The sequence below is a fragment of the Rhinopithecus roxellana genome, chromosome 5, assembly GCF_007565055.1.
Source record: "Rhinopithecus roxellana isolate Shanxi Qingling chromosome 5, ASM756505v1, whole genome shotgun sequence".
In the NCBI taxonomy this organism is placed as follows: domain Eukaryota; kingdom Metazoa; phylum Chordata; class Mammalia; order Primates; family Cercopithecidae; genus Rhinopithecus; species Rhinopithecus roxellana.
In genome coordinates, this window is record NC_044553.1 from 118,042,446 (window position 1) to 118,057,220 (window position 14,775).

General features: G+C 47.8%; 1 protein-coding gene across 5 annotated transcripts in view; it reads right to left on the bottom strand.

The window, feature by feature from the left end:
* NTRK3 (neurotrophic receptor tyrosine kinase 3) overlaps positions 1–14,775 on the bottom strand; it is a 387,207-nt gene that overhangs the window by 312,241 nt on the left and 60,191 nt on the right. For all 5 annotated transcript variants that reach the window (XM_030931666.1, XM_030931668.1, XM_010362292.1 and 2 more), the window contains 2 exons: positions 3,752–3,826; positions 2,944–3,015 (listed from right to left, as the gene is read on the bottom strand). In XM_030931666.1, coding sequence (XP_030787526.1) covers positions 2,944–3,015; positions 3,752–3,826 — 147 coding nt within the window. The remainder of the gene's footprint in view (positions 1–2,943; positions 3,016–3,751; positions 3,827–14,775) is intronic.

Consider the following 14,775-nt stretch of genomic DNA (forward strand, 5'->3'; position numbering starts at 1 on the left):
AAGAATTACACTGATTAACACACCAGTAGCTTAGGGATGGGAGACAGTTCAACCAATCAGAACAATTTAGACAATTTGACATCAGTACTAGGGGCAATGATATCACTTCCTACTTCTTATTTTGTACAGAGGAGAGACGAAAAGACTTCTCAGCCATCACCTCCCCCCTTCCAAAAAAAAAAAAAAAAAGCTGCCAAGCCAGGGCTCCGCAATTAGTGTTGGAGTAAGTGATCATCTTGTGATTGCTCAGCTGGGGCCAGAAGACTTGTAAATGCATTTAGAGGACAGAAATAGAAGACGTTGTGAGACAGCAGAGAAACCTGGCCCATTTGCCAGGAGAAAATGTCCCAAAGCTGCCGGGAAATTTACTCAATTGGGAATTTGATGTGTGTCTTCATAAATAAGAAAAGTTAATAAATAAAACCGTGGATGAAGCCAGTGCCTATGCCTCATCCTATTGACTCGTCTCTCTGTGACCCCCAGGCTCCTCTGGGCGTCCCACTGTGCCTATCAAAGCCACTTGACTGGGTGCTGACTTTCTTGAACTAGGTTGAGCACCCTGACTTGCCCCTAATGCACAGCCAGACTCAAACTAGGGGTGAACTAATCGTCATCCATCCTTCTCGGTAATCCCCCTGTAACCAATAGCAAGTACTTTCAAGTGTGTGTCCAGGAGAAATGTGGCCAATGTGTCCAGGAGAAAACAGGGCCCAAGGTCATGGGCAGGTTCAACGTTATCCTTGGGTCCTACTCCAACTAGGTCCTCCTACCCACAAAGCCTTGGGAATCTTGCAAACCTCCACCAGCCTCTATCGCTGCCACCACTCAGCAGACCCCAGATCATTCCAAAAGAGACAATGGGTCACAGCCCTCTTCCAGGATCCTTAAGGGCAAGCCAAACACATGCTCTGGTACAACCCACTTCAGAGACACCTGCAGCCCAAGATGCAACCCTGTTCCCACTCCAGAGCCTGGGTCCCGAAGCTTCTCCATCTCCCTAAGAGCTGCAGGGACACCATGCCCTAGAAGGCTCTGGAACCTGAACACCCAGTTCCTGTCCTCAAAGAGAAGAGGGTTTCTCTCACATCAACAGCGTCCCTCCCCCAAATATGACCTCGCACCACAAGCTAGCACTCTATGTGCCACATTCTGCTCATGGAAGTAGTTTTGTTTGGCCCATGGAGTTGAAGGGTCTTGTTTTTAGTTGGCAGCATTTAAAACCTGAGTTGTTTCATGGAATCTCCAAGTCTTCTGGAAACAAGTCTGACCACACGAGGCCCCACCTCCATGTGGCAGCAGTCAGCTGGAACGAATGACTGGTTGCCTCTTTGGAGGGGACACGTGACCCCACCTGGTCCACCATGGGCATTTGGCTTTGTGACCCTTGTATTAATTACTATGAAAACGGAGACTTCTCAGATGTCAAAAGCTTTTTCCCTTGGGATGTTTTACAGTGAAACTCAAACCCCCAATAAAATAAACACCTGGAACATCTGGTCCAAGACCCTCTTCTGGTCCCAGCTATGCCTCCAGTTGCAAAGAACACACATCAGGAGACTCTCACCACAGAGGCTACCCTGGGGCAAGGGGCAACAGCTAAATTAAACAGTTGAAAGGGAGGTCTCAGTCCCCTGGAGCTGATACATCTGGCCCTGAGCAGTGGCCATAGAGCCTGCCATTTCCAGAGAGAGAAAAGAAAGCTCCGCAGAAAGCAGAGGTGGCCATACTGATGAATAAATATTTATCAAGCACTCACTATGTGCTTGGGAAAACACACAGAGCCTGGGGGTAAGGTCAGGACCCCCCAGAAAAGAAAAAATAACTCATCTACTAGGATTCACTGTGATCTCTTCCCTTTCCCCACCTCCCCTACCCTCCACTTCCCACAGCTCCCCTGGATGTTCTGCTCCTGTGCATGCAATTTCTCTCTGGCCCAGCTGCCCTTCCAAATGCAATAAAATAAAATAAACACCTGGAACCTCTGGAGCAAAGTGCTCAGTCAGTGAAACTTTTAAGTGGCCACAGGAAAGACTAGCCCAAGGCACACCACTTCTTCACTTTCTCCCCAAAGGCAATAGACCCCTCCCCACCTGGTTCCTGCAGAGCCTCTACTTTTTGGGAATACGCCCAGTGGATGTCCGAGATGGCCACTATCCTTGGAATTGACCCAGACAACAAGTACCCCTCTACAGGTGCAGCAGGTTGGCACTTCCCCTAAACACTCACCCCAGGCTTCCTTTCATGCCCACTTTCTCCCCAGGAAATGGCAGTCCTCAATTAAAATCCCAAAGTCTATCTGCCCAGAACTGGGCTTAAAGAGGAAGCATCAACTCTTGTGATTCTATCCCCACTAGGGAAAGGGGAGAGACAGGGTGATGGAGGCACAGACAGACAGGAACCCCCACCCATAACCACCTGACCTCTAGCTTGTCCCAAACAAAGCTGTGTGACCTTATACAGGTGTTTCCACTTCTCTGAGCTTTTCCCCACTGAACCCAGAATCTATTTAGACATAACACTGGCTATTGGCCATGCTTTCTTTCTTCTTGCAACCCCCAAGTCCTAACACACATATACACTCTTATGGGCCTATGTATGGTCTCAGAAGTGTAGTATTCACATTACATATGAGTAGAATTCCCTATCATTTACATTCCCATAAAGTTGCAAGTTTCATCATGAAAGTGAACAAACTTGGGTGTCAGGAGACTGACTCTCCCTCTCAGCCCCTGGTCCTAGATTTTTCCTTCTGACAGAAACCTCAGAGATCATCAAACTCAAAATAATACTTTTAAGAGGCAAAATTGGAAGCCCAAGAAAGTTCAAAACCTCGCCCAAGAGCTCCTGGAGGCAAAGCCAGGTCTAGACCTCAGGTCTCCAGTTTCACTGCCCCGAGAGTCCCTGCCATGTGCCCCCCCATCCCTGCAGCCCAGCTCTACTCACATGTAACGCAAGTGGGGGTTCTTGGCAAAGGCTCTGGGCTGAATGCTCCGAAGTCCTGAGTTCCTGATGGTCCTAGACAGAGAGAAGAAGAGGATCAGCAGAGCTCAAGTGGCAGAGCGATGTCTGCTCCGGGCTGAGGCTGGCAGGGGGTGAGGCTAAGGCTGGCCCTGCAGCCGCCCTGTGGGTCATCTGCACCTCTTCATTGCCAGTCATTACAGGTGGCCCGCTGTGGTACTCAGTGGAGGCATCTGGGCTCACTTGCCCCAGGGCCCTGTGTGAGGCTGGGAGGTCAGGGGTCGTACTGACAGCTGCCCTCCACCCATCGTGGCCAGTGGGTAAGGACCAGGGCTTCTGCTGGTCCAGTGATGGCAGGGCTGCAGCCCTCTTTGTTCCTTGTCCCTCTCCCCCCTCCACGTCCCCACAGTCACTAGCACTGACATCCAAGGGAGGAGGTAGCTGGGAAATCTCATACCCCATGGGGCTCATCAGTCAAGCATAAGGCTAGGGAAAGGACACTCACCCAGCATGCCTGAGTTCCGGGCCTGCCTTGAAACCCTACCTTCAAGATGGGAATTCACACAACCCCCTTGCCTCTCTAGACTAAGGTGAAACAAAGGGGTGTGAAGAGATGGCCTTTGAAGCCTCTGGTGTCCCCTAAGTGTATGTTGCCAACTCTACCAAAAGAAGACCCAGCAGGGGAAACACCAATGGCAGCCTTGCTGTGCCCCTCACTCCACCCCAGAAGGCAGACCAGGTGACACCCGCCCCTTCCACAGGGAAAGACCTCTCTGTGGCCGGGTGCACTCACAGATTTTGGAGTCCAGTGTAGAGCTCCATGTCCACGGCATTGAGCGTGTGAAGACTGCGCCAGTTCTCTATGTGTCTGTAAGGGAGGAGGAAAGGTAAGGGTCACCAGATGCAAGAGAAATGGGGCTGGCTTTGAAGCCACAGAGACCTGGGTTTGGATCCCTGATGAGCTAATTGACAGCCAGGCCTTTTGTCAAGTCACCAAATAAATCTGAGCCTCAGTTTCTTCCTCTGTATGGTGAGGTTCACACTGCCTGATGGAGCTGTTGCGAGAATTAACTGGATTCATTGGTTCCAAGTTCCTGGCCCATGGATTGCATTCAATCCCCATCAGCTCCAAAAAGATGCTATTTAAAGACGTGAAGTTCAATCTCCCTGCTTGCCTTCCTAACTCAGTTTTCCTCTGTTCCCTTTCTTTCTTTTTCCTATTCAGAATTTCCTAAGGGCTGGCCCTTTTTTTTCCTTAGTTATTGCCCATAAAGACAATACAAATGATATGGCTTAAAAAAAGGAGGGTGTGGCTGGCTGGCCAGCGGGCATAGCCAAGGAGGGACACACACCTACTTCCAGCATCACCAGGGTCTAGACCCTGGAAGCTGTCTTTGGGTGACTCACAGCCCAATCCCTCCTGGAGCTCAAGAAAACCAATGGCTTGATTGGGTGGAGTTGACTCCAGAGAGTGGGGGCCACCTAAGTATCCTGGAGTCACTAGGGTGTCATGGAAAGAATGGGAACCTGGCAGTCGAGGACACAAACTCTAGCTTCATCTGAGACTTCAGGACCCAGTGACTCTGAGCCAGCGCTTCCACCTCTCTGGGTCTTGAATGTCTTCATTTGTAAGAGGAGAGTTGCACTGGATCAGCAGTTTCTCCCCTTTTCATCACGAAGATCTCCTTTTAGAACTTTGCCCCAAGAGATCCCATGTTTAAGGAGTTTATGTCTAGCCAGCACACTACATCTATTAAGTGCTAGTTAATTAATCTTCTTGGATTTATTAATCAGAGATATAAATCACTGTTAACCAGAGCTTTTTATCAACAGACACAAACCCGTGCTAACTGATCCAGTGCATACATTCCAGCCCAAAGCAAAGAAACTCAGTATGCTGTCAGCATGAGAAGGTTTGTCATGGGTATGGATCTGATTTCTGGGTTTATTATTTTTATATTGACCAAATTCCAGAAATAAACACCCCTCATTAATGCTTTTGGGGTCCCCAGGTTGAGAACCATTATGCTATTGATTATCAAAGCCCTTTGCAGCTGTAAAGGTGTATGAAAGATGCCCATTCGTACACACCTGTGATCCCAAGAGCCACCAAAGAATCTCAGGAAAAGGCCTTCCACTGCCCACCCCATCCTCCCAGGATTTTACTCTGATCAGTGGCCATGAAGTCTAAGTACCGTCTTAGTGAAGAGTGCAGAGAGGTGACAGCTCATCCTGGGACAGAACTAACCCAGGCACACTCTGTCCAGAAAAGTGACAGCCACCTTCCCCAGACGTCTCCTCCCCAGCACCACCACACCCGTAGCTCTGCCATCTGCCACCAAGTCGAGTGAGAGCCAGCAAGGCAGCAGGACTATGGCTGCCAGGGTCTCTGGAAGCATTTCAGAGCCACACAGTGACAAGGTATGCTGAGAACCTGTTTTGTACCACATTCTCTCAAAGTCCCTGCTGAGCAGCCAGAGACACTGGCATCTGCTGGGGACATGGACCAGGTGGCCAGGTTGGTATTGGATTCCAATGCCAAAGTTCTCCCTGGAAGCCTTACAGCCCCAGAGCAGTTTGGGTGGTCTGGTCCCACCATGGCAGGGAACCTGGCAACATTTCAGATGAAAAGAAAGCGCCAGAGGAGTAGAACTATCTGTGTCACCAGGTCCCCCAGTATATTCCCTGGGCTTTGTAAATTACCAAGTAGATCACCATGATTGTACAGAATGCTTCTCATTCACAGAAGCCCAGCTTCCCATAAGGATCTGCTCCCAACAAGCAACTTTGTTCCAATTGTTTAAATCAATGAAATCATTTTTGTCAGCCCACATTAGAATTCCATAAATGTGTTGTTACAGTTGAGTTGTCAATCATTACCATGTTCTCAAGCCTTACCCTTCTCAGCCCTCACGTCCTTATGCCCACAAATTGACCCTTCCCTGACTTATGCACACACTGAGATATGGCAGAGAAATGAATGAACTCCTTGATGCAAAGAGTCCTCCAGTAAGTAGAATGATGGTCCCCATCTCCTCCGTTAGATAGGTCTGAGTTTTCCTAAATCAGGAAATGGCATTTTTATAGCCACAGTGCAACAGTGTGAGTAGGAGTCAGGGCTCTAAGGCAGTAGTCATCAAGCTACCAGCCTGCTGCCTGCTTTCCTGCAGCCCCAGAGCTAAAAATGGCATTTACATTTTTAAAAATCAAAAGAAGAATTATATTTTGTAACACATGAAAACTACACGAAATTCAAATTTCCATGTTCATATTCATTCATTTACTGTCATCTATAGCTATCTTCAAGCTACAAATAACAGAGCTGAATAGTTGCTACAGAGGCCATATGGCCTGCAAAACCTGAAATATTTACTTTCTGGCCCTTTAGAGAAAACAGTTGTCGACTCCTGCCCTAGAAGCTGATGGTCAAAATGCGTATCCTGGTCCCATCAGTGCCCCTATCTATGTGCCCTGTCCAGGTTACTTCTTCTGTCTGTGCCTCAGTTTTCTCATCTATTAAATGGGGATAATAAAATAACTGCCTCCTAAGAATGATGTGAAGAGCAAAAGACTGTGATGAAAAAGGAAACTCCTTTGCATTGTGGGACACACATAAGTCCTCAGGCAGAGCTGGTTGTGCTGATTATTTTCCTCCTGTGCCTTACAGAAACTGAGCAGTCTTGTTCTCAGTTTTCAAGCTAAAAATGGCATCAGGCTTCTGCTGGAAGTTGTCATTTCTCCGCAATCATTGATAAAAACCCCATGTGGCGGAGTGTAGAGGGGTAGGAAACCTGTCATTCATGGCCTCCAGGACAACTGTTCCAGCAGGAGTTTATACAGCAGGTTCCAGCAGGTTCAAGGAGTGCATAGACACTGCGTCAGAGCAGGTTCCGAGGAAGAGCAGGAGGATGAAGATGAGGCCCTGACATTTCTGGATGGCATCAGCTGAGCACCTGCCAAGTTCTCCTATGACTCACCACTTGGTACCCAACCAGGAGGGTCAGCGTTGTGACTCTGCTGGTTGGTGTGTGTGTGCTACTAGGGAGACCACCACTTTTAGTGAAAAGGGCAGGCTCTAAAAAATATAATATAATATTTTATATATATACTATATGTATGTATATATAGTAAAAGAGCAGGTTTGGTTTGCTTTTGTTAATGGTAAGTGAGTACCTCAACCCAGCACGATTACACGTGGCTTCCCCTTTTTTGTGATTTTCTGGGCTATCCAGGTTGTTTTCATTGAGCATTTGTTTTGTCATTTGAAAATCAATCAATACTGTCTGTAATCCCAGCACTTTGGAAGGCTGAGGTGGGTGGATTATTTGCAGTCAGGAGTTTGATATCAGCCCGGCCAACATGGGGGAACCCTGTCTCTACTAAAAATACAAAAATTAGCCAGGTGTGGTGGTGGGCACCTGTAATCCCAGCTACTTGGGAGACTGAGGCAGGAGACTCGCTTGAACCTGGGAGGCAGAGGCTGCAGTGAGCTGAGATCACACCACTGCACTCCAGCCTGGATGACACAGTGAGACTCTGTCTCCAAAAAAAAAAAAAAAAAAAAAAAAAAATCAATACCTATTCACTTCTAGAGGAAGGCCAGGCACCTAAACCTTGTGGGGGTGGTGATTGGTTTCCCTGTTCCAGGACCACAGGCTGGACCAGCTCATCCCTGCCCGGACATCTTACAAACCCACTCCCACTGTGGAGGAAAATAATTTAGAGCAATGCCCAAGGGACTGTGCAATTCTACAGAGTGCATGGCAGTGGCCCCCACAGGAACCTGCAGCTCTGCTCTCAATCCGGGTGTCCCGGTTCAATCAGAAACAGAGAATGGAGGAAGGAGAAAGAGGGCAAAAGGTGGCACATCAGGTGCCCACTCCTACTTTAAATAAATTACCTCCACTTTAGTCTCGTAATACATAGGTTCTCAAAAGGAGGCAATTTTGCCCCCCGGCAGACATTTGACAATATCTGGACACATTTTTGGTTGTCACAGCTGGGGAAAGAGAGTAACAATGGCTTACAGTGGGTAGAGAATAGAGATGCTGCTAAACATCCTACAATGCACAGGACAGCCCCCACCACTAAGAATCATCAACCCCAAATGTCCACAGCACCAGGATTGAGAAATCCTGCTTTATTACATAAAGCTTCTGCCTAAAAGGGCTATTAAAGCAAGAGTCTCATGGCTTAAAACAACATCAATTTTGAAAATGACTGCTTTGCAGCAAACACTACCAGGCCTCAGGCCAATACAAAAAAGCCTGCCTCTAGGTCACTGAGTCCAGGTGAGAGAACAAAACGGGCAAGCCACAGCTCCCAGGACCCTCTCAAGTCACAGGCATTTCTTGAGAGGAAATGACAGGTGTGTTGGCCTGCTGGACCATGACCCAAGCCAGGCTACACATTCCAGAAGCAATAGTGGTCTCTTCTTACCATCTCTGGCTGGAACCCACTGGCCAAGAGCCTTTTCTCGCCACTGAAAGTTCCTCTCCTGGATTTCTCATGCCTCTTCATTCCATAGAAATGTGAAATGCTCCATTCAGAAAATCAGCTCAATGCCCTGCTCCTACCCTCTCACCACTGCCCTTCCGTTGCACAGAGCCACTACTGTGCCAAGAGCTAGTGGGCACCACTTTTCCAGAGGGAGGGAGACAGTGGGGCATAATACATGATGACATTGACCTCCAGAGCCAGAGTCGGGCTTAGGTCAGGAACTCAAAAACCTCAGTGAGGTCAAGGTAGATCTCTGGGATCAAGATCTTCGTGATGCTGCCAGGTGGGCTTAGAAGGGGAAATGGAGTCAGGGAATGGCCATGCAGAGCCTCTTTGGCAATCCTAGAAAATCAGTCGGAAACACAGCCACTCTCAGTGACTCACAACAGCAACACCAGGTCCCAGAGACCCAGGACCACAGATAGCTGCTTCATAGCCATTTTTATAATGGGACATGGCATAAATTAAATATTAATTGATACATCCATGGGGAGTGCAAACATCCTTTGTGCTAGAATAAATCAGATTGCAATTCCTGTTTTGTTTTGTTTTGTTTTTGAGATGGAGTTTCACTCTTGCCGCCCAGGCGGGAGTGCAGTGGTGCAATCTTGGCTCACTGTAACCTCTGCCTCCTAGGTTCAAGCAATTCTCCTGCCTTAGCCTCCCAAGTAGCTGGGATTACAGGCACATGCCACCACACCCAGCTAATTTTGTATTTTTAGTAGAGATAGGGTTTCACCATGTTGGCCAAGCTGGTCTCAAACTCCTTACCTCAGGTGATCCACCTGCCTCGGCCTCCCAAGGTGTTGGGATTACAGGCGTGAGCCACCATTCCCAACCAGATTGTACCACAGTTTTCTCTTCTTCCTTCTGTTTTGCTTGGGCCAGTATGAAAATGAATTGGCAATCTCCAAGCATCCCAAAATTGGATGGTACAGAATGTGTGGTCCATATTTTAATTAAAAATATGTCATGTGGATATGTTTAAGAGTTGTTTCTACCTTCAATATTTAATGTTTCATGTTTACTCTTTTTCTATGCAGAAAACTGTAGAATACAAAGAACTGTAGAATACAAGATTTGCAAAGATACAAAGACTACCATCTAACCCCAGAGGACTAAGAAGATTGAGGAAGTACACAACAGGGACAAGGCACCCTTTACCTGGCAGAACTTCCCTGGGCAGTTGGCGAGACAGGAGCTTGGTTGGTGGAACTTAGGAACATCCTTCCTTGCTCTACAGGTAGCAGGCCCAGTATTGCCTCATTTTTCTAAGCTTTTCCTGCTGCTCTCTTGCTGTCAGATTGCTGTTATCTTCACTGTGACTTCTCACTGCTATTAATGAGCTCTTCTTCATAACCAAACTTTCCAGACAACTAAATTTAAATACAAAACCCTTTGCATTTTCAACTTCCTTGCTGGGTGTTTCTTTTTTCCACCTAAAATGCATTACACACAGTCCTTGCCTTTTTAAGCAGAGTAGACAAATCATGATTTACATTTTCTTGATGACCTTACATCAATACGACCAGCCTAATGAGTCTGCCAGGCTGTAACACAGCAAAACCCTCAGAAGTTCCTGAAGGATGCAGAATTTGTAGCCCTACTGCAAATGGTCTTACCCTGATATGATTTCCTATTCCAATGGTTATCACATCCATTTTATCTATTTTCTGGCTTTTTCTTTGATATTAGGCTGCAGGCCATCACCTTTTAAGCTGTCCCCAGGGCCCCTCCTCCCTCCCAAATTGTGCCCAGTCTCCTCTGCAGCCTCTTGGAGCCCAATAGGTAAAAGCTGGCACCTGGAGTTAGGCTGACATGGAGATGACAGGCTAGCACGGGAAGCCAGATGCCCTCAGGCCAGTTACTAGAGCTTCTCCAGCCGTCAGTTTTTCCATAGCAAAACTAGTTGCGGTGAGGGTTAGCGAAGGTAATGCCTAAGTCCTCAATTCAGTGTGGATGCACGGCACTAGTGAAATAAATAGCTGATTCCATTTGTATTGTTAGAAATGCATGTTAAGTAAGCATATAAACATAAATAGGATCTAAGGGAATATGAAAACATTCACACACACATACATGCACATGCATACAGATAGGTAGATATTTGCCCTTGTCTTCATATGACTTTGTTTTGTTCCTCCTTTTGGATAACTGAAGTTGCCAGTTAAGTGAAGCTTTCCTGGAGGTGCAGTCACAGTTCATATTTACATAGTGGTACCTAAGTGTACACCACTAACTTTATGTCAGAATACTGGCAAGAGGTAGCTGAAGCTGATGTTTCCCCGGGATGTGTGTGTGTGTGTGTGTGTGTGTGTGTGTGTGTGTGTGTATGTCTTGACACAGAGTCTCACTCTGTGACCCAGGCTGGAGTGCAGTGATCTCAGCTCACTGCAAACTCTGCCTCCCAGGTTCAAGCAATTCTCATGCCTCAGCCTCCCGAGTAGCTGGGACTATAGGCATGTGCCACCATGCCTGGCTGATTTTTGTGTTTTTAGTAGAGACAGGGTTACACTATGTTGGCCAGGCTGGTTGCGAAATCCTGGCCTCAAGCAATCAACCTGCCTAGGCCTCCGGATGTTTTTTATATGTGAGTACTCTACTCCTCCAACACAAAATTCAAAAGCTTCAAAAACAACAAGATTGCATACAGGTGTCCCTTCTCTCCAGCTAGTGCCTGCAGAAGCTAGTCTGGAATTCCATTTCCTAACAAGTCGGCATTGGAGCACACACATGCCTGAGTGCATGTGTGCACACACACGCACAATGTGCTGCGCTTTTGACTCCGAAGGCTTGTAGGGCAATGAGGAAATTGATTTGTTATCCAGGCATATTATGTCTAGTGATCCAGACAGCAGCATTAGCTTTCAATTATCTGATATGTTTAGCATTATAAACAAACCGTCTGGAGCAACAGCTCCATGGTGCTAAGGCATCAAGGGGGCTGGGGAGGAGCTGCATCAGATCATGCTAGACAAGTCACCCGGCTCTCCCTCCCTTGACAGCTGTTGTGGGGGACAGTGTGCTAGATGCCTGGGGAGCCAGACCCGAGAGCCCCAAGCAGTCAGGGGTTGGAGCAGCTTGTGCCAGTGACCCCAGCATGCCAGCACCTTAGCACACAAGCCTACGAGCAGCTGTGTGCCAAGGACCACGGTGAACCAGCCTCGCATCTGGGACCACCCCCGGGACCACAGAAAGGAACATTCAGATCATGCAGTGAACAGATGGAAGATGACAGCATCTGTGCTGGCTTCCTGATCAATTCTAAAGCATTGTGCCAGGAACGAAGAATGTTTGTGCACACACCTGTGTTCTGCAGGTGCAAAGATGCTGTGTCTCCTAACAGGAAAAGATCAAGGGCACATCTTCACTGCTACCCCACTAAGAAAAGGACTAACTCCCAGGAGTGAGATTTCTTCTGGGAGCCAGCCAGTTCACTGGGGAGTCCAGGCTGTTGTGGTTGAACCCCAGCCTGTGGCCTCCTACCCTACCTCTCCCCAGCCTATCTGCTTCTATTTTTACTGCTGCTGCTTGGGCTGGCACAGTATGGCAACCCCAGCTTGCCTACACACCAATGCTCCAGGTAACCATCACCTATTCTAACCTGGAGAACAAGCATCCTGTCCTACCTGGCCTCCCTGCTTTCCCTCTTCTCCAACAATCTACATTATTGCAACCACTGTCTCCTGCCTAAAACCCTCCAATGACTTCCTTTGGCTATGACAATAAAATCCAATTATGTCCAGACATCACTGGGAAGCCACCCATAAGATCCCGCACAAGCTGGCCACCAGACGCTTCCAGGGCTCCTTCTCTGAACACACTCTCCTTGTTTTGTGGACTCCAGTCACTCTGTCCTGTCTCTGGTCTTTAAATATGCCAAGCTTATTCCCAACCTGGCCTCCTACATGAAACGCTCATCCCTGGCTTCTTTCAGTCCCTCAAATCTCCACTCAGAAATCACCTTCTCAGAGAAGCCTGTCCTGACCCTACCATGTTAGCAGCCCCCGCGTTTCCCCTCCAGTTGCTCTGTAGCACAAACTCCTGTTTACGTCCTTCACAGCCCTTAATAACCATCTGTAATTGTCTTATTAGATTATTTGATTATGTGTTTGCCATCAGTGTCTCTATATTAGAACCATAATGCATGAGAACAGAGATCATATCTGTCTTCCTCACCATTTACTCACCCCCAGAATCTCAAACTGGGGCAGCTACCCCTGAATAAGTATATACCTGGAAAGCCATCCAGGACAGTACTACGTAGCCACCCAGCTGTCCCACCTCACTGCCAGAGGATCTCCACACTCAGCACCTGCATGGCCCTCACCTGGCCCCCTGAGCAGCCCAGAGCCCTGGTCTGACCCTACAGGCACCCTGAACTTGATCTCTGGGGAGGGTTGTGGCCGCGAGCACACCACTGAACATCCCACCCAGGGACAGACATGCTGGGGGCATAACTGCAGGGCACAGCAGCAAGAGGAAGGTGATCTCAGAGGTCTCAAGGGCCCCATATCCAGAGCTCCCTCCCAGGCCCAAGTCTCTGCTTGATGCCCACTGTCAGGGTCAGCAGTGGGGAAGTAGGAGGGCCCCCCACACCAAACAAAGAGGAAGCAGAAATACCCTTGGCAACCGGGCACATCTTTTCCACCTTTCCTGTCCCTACATGACTTCACCAAAGCATGAGTTTTCTAAGGCCAAGGCCAGGAGGCTATGGTTCCAGTGTTTTGCAAGTAGTGACCACGAGGCGAATAAATGAATGAATCTCCAAAGGGATCAATGTCAGACCTTAACCATTTAGCTATCAGTTTCCCATGTGGACTTTCTACCCAGCCTCAACCTTTCCCACCTTCTCAGGAACACACTCATTTTTTTTCTCTTCCTCTTCCCTACCCTCAACTCTCGGTCTGCTATATTTTTCCATCAACATATAAACATCTTCTAGGAAAGCCCATCTACAAAAAGGAAAAAAAAAAAAAAACCCTTGACTCCATGTCCTCCTCCAACTACCAACTCATGTATCTACACCTCTTTATGGTAAATGGTTTAAAAGAATCGTCTACACCTGCAGGCCATTCTTCCTCACCTCCCTTTGATTCTCCATCCCAGTTTGTCGTCTGTCCCACCACTCTACTGAAACTACACTGTCAAGGTCACCTGTGATTTTTATGTTTGCAAATCCAATCGACTCCTGTCTGTCACCCATTATTCAGTTACTGGGTAGCATTTTACCCCATTAACCACTCTTTCTTCCTTGAAACATTCTTTCCTCCCTGGCTTCCTTGACTACACTCTCTCCTGGGTTTCCTTCTACTCTCTGGATATTCTTTCTTAGGCTCCTTTGCTGATGTTGTATTCTTTGCCTGATCCTTAAATATTGGAGTCTCCCAGGGAGCCTAGGGCTCCTCTACTCACTTCCACTCTCATGAGCCAAGGTACTCTCCCCCAAGTGCTCTGCTCTGAGCACCATCCTTGTGCTGATAGCACTCAAATGTGCATCTCCAGCAGAACTTTCCCTGAGCTCCAGATGTTTAGCTGACATCTTAGCAGACCCAATACCAGCCCCTGCTTTCCTCCCAGTAAGCTGTGTCCGTATCAATAAATGGCACTGGTATCATGGAGTTGTCCCAGCCAAACCCTGTCATTGATTCTACCCTTCAACTCTATCTACTTCTTGCCACATCCACTATTATCACCTGGGTCCAGGCCACCATCACCTTTCACAAAGACGCTTGCTCCAAAACATGACTACTGTTTCCACTGCGGCCCACTTAAAATCTGTCCTCCACAAAGAAACCCCAGTGAATTAGTTGGAATATAAACTTAATCATGCATTCCACCAAAACAAACAAAAAACCTCTAGTGGCTTCTCATGCGCTTGCACTCGGGAGAAAATTCAGACTCCATCATGACCAGCAGGATCCTTCCTGATGTAACGTTTGCCATTCTCTCCTCAGCTCAAACCTCCCTCCCTCTTTATTCATTTGACTTCAGCCTCACTGGTCTCCTCTCAGGACCTTTGCATTTATTTGTCCCTCGGCCAAGATGCCAGCTTCAGGATTCTTTTGAAATGTCACTTCTTCAGAGAAGCCTTCCCTGACCAGCCTAGCTAGGGTCATTCTCTGAACCTTCCTCTAGATCAATAGTGCTCATGCTCAAGTCAGGGGTGGATTGTGCCCCCCAGGCTTGGATTGTCTGAAGACATCAGTTTTGATTGTCAGTATTGGGGCAGTGCCACTGGTGTCTAGTGGGGTGAGGCTAGAGATGTTATTAATCTCCTACAATGCACAAGACACAGCGCCACCCCCAACGGAGAAT